This window comes from Eurosta solidaginis, chromosome 4 (assembly GCF_040869045.1).
Source record: "Eurosta solidaginis isolate ZX-2024a chromosome 4, ASM4086904v1, whole genome shotgun sequence".
Taxonomy (NCBI): Eukaryota; Metazoa; Arthropoda; class Insecta; order Diptera; family Tephritidae; genus Eurosta; species Eurosta solidaginis.
Window position 1 is genome coordinate 81530287 of NC_090322.1, and position 12289 is coordinate 81542575.

At 37.4% G+C, this 12289-nt stretch overlaps 1 protein-coding gene across 4 annotated transcripts in view; it reads left to right on the forward strand.

Annotated features, from left to right (window-relative positions):
- The first annotated feature begins 3510 nt into the window (after positions 1-3510).
- Positions 3511-12289, forward strand: part of ND-13B (NADH dehydrogenase (ubiquinone) subunit ND-13B) — a 206914-nt gene continuing 198135 nt past the window's right edge. For all 4 annotated transcript variants that reach the window (XM_067782210.1, XM_067782209.1, XM_067782208.1 and 1 more), the window contains exon 1: positions 3511-3670. In XM_067782210.1, coding sequence (XP_067638311.1) covers positions 3656-3670 — 15 coding nt within the window. In that variant the 5' untranslated portion in view covers positions 3511-3655. The remainder of the gene's footprint in view (positions 3671-12289) is intronic.

The following is a 12289-nucleotide window of genomic DNA, read 5'->3' on the forward strand; positions in this document are numbered from 1 at the left end:
AAAAATCAGAGAATTAAATTTGCAATATACTTGCTCTGATCAGAGAATTTTTTGGTAACAGACGAAGAGAGAAAATCGTTAAGAGAATTTTCTGTTACGTCTTGCACCCTGTTAAGTTAACATGAATTTGGGGAATAGTGGTGAAGTGCAAGACGTGTCACATGCAAATGGATCGTAAGCAGTGGATGCCAAAAAAACGCCTTCTCATTGTGTTTAAATTCTCTGGTTTCAAGCTTAAAGAAGAGCGATTCACTAATCGATCAAAACATATAGATCTACGCTTTTTTTCCACGTCATAGATCACGTCGACAAAGGAACCGTCAAATGCACATATTGTCCTACGGAGGAGATGGTGGCGGATATGTTGATTAAACCATTGACATCTAATCGAACCAAAACATTAAGGATAAAGTGCAACTTGGTTTCATTTTAGAATAGCACCCCCCGAGTTCGGGGTAAAACTTGGTATCAAATGAAAGAGGGAGTTGTCCTGATCACAAATATATATATTTTAAACTTATAATTTAAAAGTTATTTGTTGTTAAAGTTTGCAAATTTAACAAATTTCTATAGCACTTTAAATTACAATTTACACATCTTTCAAAACCTTAATCCACATTCATATCTATATAAATTGGCAACGATAAACTTAAATTCCATTTTTGTATATTTCAAATTTCATTTTTGTGCATGGCGCAGCCGGTGTTGGATCGGATAACATAAGAATAAACATAAGAGTTATAAGGTAATATCAGCTCGTTCACGAATGCAAAAAAGAGCTTTTTCAACTTTTTGGCATAAAAAAGATTAGAAAAATTAAAGACATATATATACATCAGATGAAAGGTATTTTTCGATTCTGCACTTGTTCCGTTTTTTAGATGTGGCAGCACAGATTTGTAATGTCATAAAATATATATACGTATACACATATAAAAGTTGTACAGAAATGTGCAAACTTTAACAACAAATAAGTTTTAAATTATAAGTTTGCGTACTTTAAAATATATATATTTGTGATCTGGAGAACTCCCTCTTTCATTTGATACCAAGTTAAACCCCGAACTCGGGGGGTGCTAAACTAAATCGTTGCCTTCATTTGATCGAGGAGAGTGTTGGAACGAATACAATCGGAAGTTACGTTCCACAACGCATGCAAATTACAGTAATGTTTCGATTTTACATTCATTCCTTTGCTATGTACTACTACTATTGTAATTCTTTTTATTCAGTTACTTTTTCTTTCCTTTTTGAATAAAGCTACAAGCTACAACACATACATTTTTTCTGCTCAATATAAAGTATAATTTATCTAATTAAATCGTGTTTAATTCCGAATTATTGTTGTCAATTCCACTCAAGAGAACAAACAAAAGATCAGCTGTTTTTTACGGGCAATTTCAACGTCATTTTCCTTTAGCTCTTGTTGTTTGCTCTCTTTCTTTCATTTGCTCAAGAAGTCAAGTGTGAAGTAGATACACAGAACGAAGCAATTTTGAACTCATGAATGCGTAATCTTTTGCCTTTAATTTGTGATAATACCGTATGGACCAGGGTTGCCAGATTTTTATTTCGGTTTCCCAGGACAAACCTCCAATTTGAGCAAATTCCCGGGATTTTTAAAAATTTCCCGGGCCATTTGAAAAATAAGAAACGCCTATATATTTGTATGGGTTGCTCATTTGGCGAAATAATTTTTACATAGAATTCAACTTTTTAAACTCTTTTATTTATAACAAATATTTTTATGAAACAGGCTAACAATTAATACGTTTACTGCGTTTAATGTGAATTCAATATTCTTTGGATTCATTTTCCAAACGTTATTTTAAAACACAACACTTGCCTTGCAATATAAATATTTAGATGTGCGAAATGTCAAACATTGACAATACTCAGAACCACAGTAGGGATGAATTTTTCTTCTTCACAGAGTTGCATGCAACATGCTAATGAGCTGAATACAATCGCAGCCGCAAATATGCGGTTTCGGAGCAGATTTTAATTTATTAATTATTTATTAACTGTGTTTTTTTTACATCTATAGGCGTTTACGCTTAAACTTTATATGGACTGCTAAGCGTCAAACTTTAAATACACCTCTGAAATTAATAATTTAAAAAAAATTTAAATACGCATTATGCTCGGATGTAACTGAAATATTTGTCTATGTTTCACCTCTACACCAATTCTATGTATAACCTCTTAAAATGGTGCGTGTCCACAATTCATCCCAACTGATTCAGCTATATGTTTTACATTATGGCCGTCAGAGGTTTGTGTCTCCGATTTTAGGTACACCCTGTTCTGTAGCTAGTTATTTAATCACTTGATGGAATTATAGAAAAAGTGGCGCATTGCGATGTAAACATTATTTTAAAGGCAATTTTTACGTCATTTTCCTTTAGTTTTTGTTTTTTTTCTCTCTTTCTTTCATTCGCTGAAGAAGTCAAGTGTGACGTAGATGCGCAGAACGAAGCAATTTTGAACTCGTGAATGCAGAATCTTATGTGTGTGAATTGTGTTATCTAAGCAAGGATAAAGCTGCAGACATTGGTGCTTTATCGGTAACCGTATCGGTAACCTTATAAAGCGCCAAATACACGCCACGAACATTTCCGCGAACATTCCCGTTATGTCATGTTTCTGCGACCTTTTTTTCGTGTATGGTGGTGTTTCCCAGTTCGCGGAAATGTTCGCCAAAAATCAAAATATTTTAATTTTTGGCGAACATTTGCGCGAACTGTTCATGCGTGTATAGCGAAATAGCTCGTAATCGTAGTAATTTCTGAACGGAACAGAAGTGCGCGGAAAAGTAAAATTGACAATAAAAATTTCTGAGTGAATTTATTGAAATGTATAAATCTTTGCCATCACAGCGAGCAATATTGATGCAGCATAATTGTTGTCCGTATTCATCGCTGTCTGGTTCGGCCAAAAGTTCGTATGGTGTATGGCCAAAGCTGCGAACAAGATTGCGGAATGTTCGCGGAAATGTTCGTGTCGTGTATTTGGCGCTTAACAGCTGATTCGACCAACCTTATGTGAATCAATGCTATCGATTATTGGTGCCGCCAAGGTCGTAACCGTATCGTAGCCAACCAATAAGTTTTTGGTTCACCGTCGTAACGATAAACAGCTGATTACGTTAGGGATACGACTACAGTGATACGACAAATGGCACCTATGACACCAGCTTAAGCGTTTTTACGCGCAAGCGTAAACGTATATTCTTCTAAAAAAAACACGGCTATTGTGAAAATGCCGGGACATAGTATTTCCCGGCGGGACATTTTAAAATTCGTGAAAATTACGGGATATCCGGGCCAATACGGGACATTTAACAACGCTAGTATGAACATTCATTCGATCAGCTCTTTCGCCCACAGTCGAAGATCGAATTTTCCCATAATAGGGGCCATAGTGATGACAACTTCTAAAAGAATCGAACGATTAAAAAAATCGATTCTACATTTCTAAAAAAAGATCGATTAAATCGATTAAAAATCGAATTGAAATCCAGCTCTAGTGTCTGTGCATAGACCTCGTAACAGAACGGCACTTTTCAACTAATTTGGTAGTAAAGAGAGGCTCCAATCGATTGCGTCAACACAAATAAAGATTTCAATAATTTCATTGCTGCTGGTTCTAAACTATGGCGTCTAAAGTGGTGTGTATTTCAGTTTGTGGTAACTTAGATTTGTTTTGTGCCAGGCTGTAGTATTATGTCATCCACATGCCCTTCGAAGAAACTATGGTAATAAGGTAATAGTCTAGTTGAGGGGTCGACTGCTAATACGCTACCAAAAATATCGAGAGAGGTGTCAAAAGACGCGTATTAATCTCGAGAACAATAAACCGAAGGCAGATATTTGCAGTTGAAGTTGGCGATTTTCATGTGGTTGTTGTTGTGTTTGTACCTCCAAAAAAAATTGTGCATCACCGTGGCGGTAGCCACGGTTATACCACACACCCGGACTTGGCATGGCGTAGCCCAGGGTTATTCTTTATAAGGGCGGCCGAAGGCCGCCAACGTAGAAAGGTGTTCTGCGCAAAAATACTATGGATCCGACCCCGGTTTCCTAGGTACCCGCGGGTCTTTTTTCGGTTTTTCGTTAATATCTTTTGAACGCGTTAAAATTTTTTTTCCGCCTTCGGATTATTAATACTGATGTCAAGACGCGTCGTTTGACACCTCTCTCAATATTTTTGGTAGCGTATTAGCAGTCGATCCCTCAACTAGACTATTACCAAAATGGTTTCACGTGGGAACACATCGTTTGCAGGACGTACATTACGAATATCGGGGTTGATTCTTTAAAAGTAAGAATTTAACCTGTTGCAGTATCCAGAGGGGGATAGATTCAGTAAGTGTGTGTTTTAAAATGTACACTAATTGTTCATATAATATTTGGGGAGTGTTATCGGTGTTGAAGGTCCTTTGAATGTTGTTGATCCGGAACGTTCCGGGGTAATTTTTTACTTTAGCTCACAACTGCTAAAACTCGTCCACAGTTTATTTTCGCGTTCACAAAACGCAGTATGGCATTTCAAAAGTGGCTATGGTTCTAACCCTTTAAACTTTTTGTCAGGGCGTATTTTAATATACACCAAAGTCTGCGAAAAACGCAGTATCAAAAAGTCTGTTGGTTAGGGCCTTTGTTAATTAAGCTAACGATATTTATGTATACCAGTTATTTCCAACGGCATTGTATGTCATTTTGGGTCATATGTTGCCTTTATACAGAGAATAAGGCCAAATTCGAGCATTGATGTATGCAATTTAATAACCTATCGGTATTGAATAACGATTCTATAGTTCAAATTTGTGCAAAACATTGAAATTTTTTTTAAAACGTGATAGCAACTAAATATACATCTTTATCTTTTGCTAGATGCACAATTTTCAAGTAATTCAACTCAGAGACTAGACTAGTTAACCTTTAAACAAACCTATAAACTTTTTATTAATACACATACACTTTTGCTCACGCAGTTAACCCATCAAGTATAGTAAAATTTTATTATTCGTAGTTCAAGTTTTATTTCGTTTCATAAAGCAATTACGCAACTTATCAAAAAATACAACAAAACTTCTAATTTGTACATGGGTCCTTTTATGATAAAAATGTATTTTGTGTTTGTGTGTAATGCCGATCTAGGACTTTGGGGCGTTTTATCAGGGAAATCCTGAAACGTTTGTAGCTTGCTAGTTTGGAAGTATGCCATAATTTTTCTGAGGGATAACAGCTCCTGTACAAAAATTATGAATAGTTGCATAGATTAAAGTATAAGTTTGGAAATTAACTAGACATATTTTGCTAAACTTGCATGGAGCAAATTTCCTGCGCTAAAGTAAGATGGCTGAATTATGAAAGCAGCTACAATAGACCTTTTTGAGAAAAAAATTCATTTTTGCCATAAAAGTAGATGCAAATCAAAACTGAACGTATTAATTGACAGTTTTATGTTACTTCGAGTAATGTAATTTTACTACTTGATGGTTAATGTGTGTATTGTAAAAACATACAGCAGCGAACAGAAAAACAGCAGTGGCAATCAAATTAAATTCGCCAATTAAATTCTTTTTTTTCGATATTTGAAGAAAAAGCTTCAATGAATTTTGTTGCTAAAACTATGTAAACCATTCGAAAAGAAGTATACGAAAAATTCGAAAATTCGAGAGAATTTTACAAAAATTTCAAAGCTTTTATTAGAGTTATCTGAATTTCTTTAAGTATGCAGCCTTGAAGTGCAATCAATTTTAGTCTAACTAAGTTATAGGTCTCTCGAAGGGTGTTTTAGATTTTCCTCCATACAAAGCGTGAAACAATTACTTTTTATATCCAAATACGTGTCGGGGAAAAAAGTTTCGAAAACCAATCCGAATTCTGGGAGACTTTTAATTTTGTTAGACTAAAATTGATAGGACTAGAAGGCTGCATACTTAAAGAGATTCAGAGAACTCTAATAAAAGCTTTGAAATTTTTGTAAAATTCTCTCGAATTTTCGAATTTTTCGTAAACTTTTTTGCGAATGGTTTGCATAGTTTTAGCAACAAAATTCATTGAAGCTTTTTTTACCCCAGCGGGTTAGGGGGTCGGAATATACCCGCGGTAGGTATGCCTGTCGTAAGAGGCCACTAAAATACCAGATTCAAGGGTCTGTGTAGCGCAACCCTTCAGGTTGCCAGCGTAATATATAGCTTCTCCAAACCCAATAGTAAACCTCACCTATCCGCGGTGAATCCTGTTTCACTAACAGACGAGGCTCCATGAGGAGCTTGGGGTAGGGAAGGAGGGGAGGGCCTGAAGGTTTAATGTGGCCACATAAATTGTTCCCGAGATGGTCGGGCCAGCACCTTAATGGTGCTGTGGTACCGGAGCTTACCGGATCTGTATCCGGAAAAGGACTATCACATCGATAACACTCCCCAAAGCCTTCGGGGAGCAACCTTATCGCTACAACAACAACAACATTGAAGCTTTTCCTTCAAATATCGAAAAGAAGGTATTTAATTGGCGAATTTAATTTGATTGCCACTGCTATTTTTCTGTTTGCTGCTGTTAATACAGAATTCTTATTTAAATTAACATGTTACATACTAAAAATATTACACTTTGAATGATTGAATGATAAAATGAATTATACTGCATACTAAATTTTCAATATATATTTGGAAAATTTTATTCAGATTTTTAAAAACATTTAAATTAACATATTTCTTACTAAATATTACATTTTGAACGATTGAATGATAAAATGAATTATACTGCACACTAAATTTTCCCAAAATTTTCAAAACCATTTGGAAATTTTCATTAAGAATTTTAAAGACATATCGAATTTTCAAGCATATTTGAAAGTTTTCGAAATTGATAGACATAGTTTTCGTTATATAATTCATAAAATTTCTTTTTAATCAATGGATATAAAATACAAAAATATATGTTAAAATTTGCAAACTATTCTTGCTGTTATTACTAGCGGATGTATCTCGTCGATGCCTTTGCAAAATCACAAATATAGTTTTGAATAGTCACTCGATTAGTTAATAAAGGATTTTCCGTACAAATTTCCAATTATACGTTTGCGGATTTCACACAGATCGCATTAGCCTTTCTAGTAAGTATTCCGCTAGTTCCTCTCTCAAACTAAATGCTTCATTTGTTGATCGATTGGAATGAGCAATTCGAATAGATGTCATTCTTGTTGAAAGTTGTCCACAATCGATATTCCAATTTTCATCACTGCTGGCTCTGAGATTAGGCTTCATAGGAAATGCGCTGTCACCGACGAAAAAATATTGAAATATTTGGTCCGTTCCTATTTGAAGTATGGCATCAATTAACTGAAATCTTATCTGTTATAAACATTTTACCTGGAAGGTTATTTGGGAGAGGAATTTCCAGGTCATTTCTTAGAATCATGTTACCAAATACGCTTCGTGCCAAAATTCACCCATCGCTTTGAAATGAAAACGTATAGCTATCTTCGCATATTGCCATCAGAACTACACTGAATGTCTTTTTGTAATTAAAAAAGAGTGAACCACTACGTTTGGGGCAAACTACTTTCACCTGTTTGCCGTCCACCGCGCCGAGACAATGTGGCATTCCAGTTTTTGCATAGAACCTATCCAAAATATAAATAATATATGAGTATATATAGTTACTAAATACCATACTTCAATTGGAGCAAACCTGTCTGCAGTGTTTCTAAATTCGGTTTGATTTGGTTGGGCAAGGTAAATTTCGCGTAGTCCATGGCAAATTGCATCGCATGTCTCGTATATTATTTTCCTAACTGTAGAAACACCCAATTTATATGACCAAGCTAAATACTGTGGGTTACAGCCTTGTGCCAAGAACATGATGAAACTCCATTTTAACACAGATATGTAGTTTATAAAATTACTTACATCAAAGTGATACCCAAACGGATTTCTTCACTTATTGGCTCTCTTATGGAAAAACTTTGAAGTCGCTCTCGTAACAAATTCAGTTGCACATTAAACTTTGCAACATTAATACGTGTTGCCTTGAAGAAATCTTCTTCATCTGAGAGTTTCAACTGTGCGAAGGAAATTTCGTTGAAACTCAGAGTCTTCCTTGTACGATTAACTGGCCGCACCCAAAATCGCCGCTTGAACTGCTGGCACACCTCGCTATATATATTCACCATTACAAAAATGATGTTTATAATTTTAAAAATTTTCAACAAACGCCCTCTGTTATTCATTTTTTGTATATACTGCTAATGCTGACTTTAAATTGAATTCATTTCCCACAAGAAATGGTCACTAATATAAGAAATTATTTTCCATTGAAGAAATGTCAGTAAATATCGCCGCCGATGCCTATTGTGTTTAACTGGACGAAACATCTGAGCGTAAATTTGAAAAATGTCATCGCCCGACGCGGCGCATATCGTCGTCGCTCGGCATTGTGTTTCAAGCTTAAAGAAGAGCGATTCACTAATCGATCAAAACATATAGATCTACGCTTTTTTTTCCACGTCATAGATCACGTCGACAAAGGAACCGTTAAATGCACATATTGTCCTACGGAGGAGAACATTCAGAAGAAAATGCAACTTGGTTTCATTTTAGAATAGCACCCCCCGAGTTCGGGGTAAAACTTGGTATCAAATGAAAGAGGGAGTTATCCTGATCACAAATACATATATTTTAAACTTATAATTTAAAAGTTATTTGATGTTAAAGTTTGCAAATTTAGCAAATTTCTATAGCACTTTAAATTATATATAATAGTCTAGTTGAGGGGGCGACTGCTAATACGCTACCAAAAATATCGAGAGAGGTGTCAAACGACGCGTCTTGACATCAGTATTAATAATCCGAATGAGGAAAATAAAAATATTAACTCGTTCAAAAGATGTTAACGAAAAACCGAAAAAAGACCCGTGGGTACCTCCGAAACCGGGGGTGGGATCCATATTATTTTTGCGCAGAACACCTTTCTGAGTTGGCGGCCTTCGGCCGCGATTATAAAAAATAACCCTGGCCTACGCCGTGCCAAGTCCGGGTGTGTGGTATAACCGTGGCTACCGCCACGGTGATGCACAAATTTGTTTGTGGGTACAACACAACAACAACCACATGCAAATCGCCAACTTCAACTGCAAATATCTCCGGACATAGATAAAATTTCCGCCATCGGATAATTGTTCTCGAGATTAATACGCGTCTTTTGACACCTCTCTCGATATTTTTGGTAGCGTATTAAGTGCCAAATACACGACACGAACATTTCCGCCAACATTCCGCATTCTTGTTCGCAGCTTTGGCCATACACCATACGAACTTTTGGCCGAACATTAGTTCTCTTTCAGACAGCGATGAATACGGACAACAATTGTGCTGCAGCAATATTGCTCGCTGTGGCAATTAAGCGTAAAAAAAGAGAGAACATCGCAAAAAAAGAATTTGGTGCAAAGAATGGTTTAAAAAACGAGCAGTTCTTGGACAAAGTGAGCTTATTAAAGAACTGGAATTCACGTCACAAAATGATTTTAAAAATTATTTCGTATGAGCAAAGCAACATTTGACCAACTTTTACAAAAAACTACTTATTTTTTTTATAACTGTATCCTTTGTGGCATCAGGATCTACTTCTTTTAATTTTTCGATTAAAGTCGCATAATCATTATTCTTTTTAATTCTATTACAATAATCTTTGCTTTTTACTTGCCACAATGATCGCAAAGATTTATACATTTCAATAAATTCACTCAGAAATTTTTTATTGTCCATTTTACTTTTCCGCGCACGTCTGTTCCGTTCAGAAATTACTACGATTATGAGCTATTTCGCCATACACGCACGAACAGTTCGCGCAAATGTTCGCCAAAAATTAAAATATTTTGATTTTTGGCGAACATTTGCGCGAACTGGCAAACACCACCATACACGACAGAAAAGGTCGCAGAAACATGGCATAATGGGAATGTTCGCGGAAATGTTCGTGTCGTGTATTTGGCGCTTTAGCAGTCGACCCCTCAACTAGACTATTACCTTATTTTTTTTTTTATAAGCGCGGCCAAAGGCCGCCAACGCAGAAATACTATGGATCCCACCCCCGGTTTCGGAGGTACCCGCGGGTCTTTTTCGGTTTTTCGTTAATATCTTTTGAACTAGTTAAAATTTTTATTTTCCGCCTTTGGATTATTAATACTGATGTCAAGACGCGTCGTTTGACACTTCTCGACATTTTTGGTAGCGTATTAGCAGTCGAACCCTGACTAGACTATTACCATATTTGCAAACAAAATTGAAAATTTTCATGTGGTGTTGTTTTGATGATTTTGGGGTAGACTATACTTTATGGTACCAGGGGAGGGGGTTGAGGGTGGTGCGGGGCGACTCCCCTTTCTAAAAACACCACCCCACCTGCCGGAGCCTTATAGTTTGATTACAATTTAATATTAAAATTATCAAAAAAAGCAAGAAAACAGGGGATTGAGCAAAAGTGATGCTACCAGACTTCAAAATATGTACATATTAATAAAAAACGACTCAATCTATTTTTATCACGCCTTTTTTTATTCCAGATTTTCTATTTTTTTTTTATGAAGGAAACGTAATTTAATTAAAAAAATCGCGTTTTTATCGTAAATTATTTTAAAAAATAAAAAGCTTACTTACTTACTTAATTGGCGCTTAACCGTCTAAACGGTTATGGCCCTCCAACAAGGCGCGCCAGTCGCTCCTTCGCTCCGCCAACCGGCGCCAATTGGTCACACCAAGGGAGTTTAAATTGTTTTCCACCTGGTCCTTCCAACGGAGTGGGGGCCGCCCTCTACCTCTGCTTCCATAGGCGGGTTCCGATAGAAACACTTTCTTGGCCGGAGCATCATCTTTCATTCGCATAACATGGCCTAGCCAGCGCAGCCGCTGCGTTTTAATTCGCTGGACTATGTTGATGTCTGCGTATAGCTCGTACAGCTCATCATTAAATCTTCTTCGGTACTCGCCATCGCCAACGCGTAGAGGTCCATAAATCTTTCGAAGAACTTTTCTCTCGAACACTCCCAAAGCCGCTTCATCTGCTGTTGTCATGGTCCATGCTTCTGCCCCATATAGCAGGACGGGTACGATAAGTGACTTGTAGAGTATGATTTTCGTTCGCCGAGAGAGGACTTTACTTTTCAATTGCCTACCTAGTCCAAAGTAGCATTTATTGGCAAGATTGATTCTTCGCTGGATTTCAGTGCTGATGTTGTTGCTAGTGTTGATGCTGGTTCCCAAATAAACGAAGTCTTTTACTATTTCGAAATTATGGCTGCCAACAGTAGCGTGGTGGCCAAGGCGCATATGCGCTGACTCTTTGCTCGATGACAGCAGGTACTTCGTTTTGTCCTCATTCACCATCAAACCCATCTTTACCGCTTCTTTTTCCAGCTTGGAGTAAGCAGAACTAACAGCGCGGGTGTTTAGGCCGATGATATCAATGTCATCAGCATATGCCAGTAATTGCACGCTTTTATAGTATATTGTTCCAGTGCGGTTAAGTTCTGCAGCTAGTATAATTTTCTCCAGCATCAAATTAAAGAAATCGCACGATAGGGGGTCACCCTGTCTGAAACCTCGTTTAGTTTCGAACGGCTCGGAGAGGTCCTTCCCAATTCTGACTGAGCTGATGGTGTTGCTCAACGTCATTTTGCACAGCCGTATAAGTTTTGCGGGGAAACCAAATTCAGACATAGCGGCATATAGGCAGCTCCTTTTCGTGCTGTTGTTGCTGTTGTTGTAGCAATGCTCGCCCCACCTAATAGCCGCGACCGATCACAAATTGTCATCAATATCCTCTAACGGGAGTCCAAGGAAACTTGCCGTTTCAACAGGGGTGGACCATAAGGAAAGGGGTGTTAGAGGCGTTGGTTCCACATTACAATTAAAGAGATGGTTGGTGTCATGTGGGGACACATTGCAAGCAGGGCATACATTTTGTATGTCGGGGTTGATTCTGGATAGGTAAGAGTTTAACCTGTTACAGTATCCAGAACGAAGTTGAGCAAGAGTGACACGCGTTTCCCTGGGGAGTATGCGTTCCTCTTCTGCGAGTTCTGGATATTTTTCTTCAAGTACTGGATTCACCGGGCAATTCCCGACATAAAGGTCCGACGCCTGTCTATGGAGTTCACCAAGGACCTGCTTGTGTTTTTCCGCTTCATACGGCTGGGTTCTCAGGTGCCGTATTTCCTCAAAATGCTTACGGAGATGACTCCTTAGGCCCCTAGGCGGTGCTGGTTCGTCAATCAGATGTCT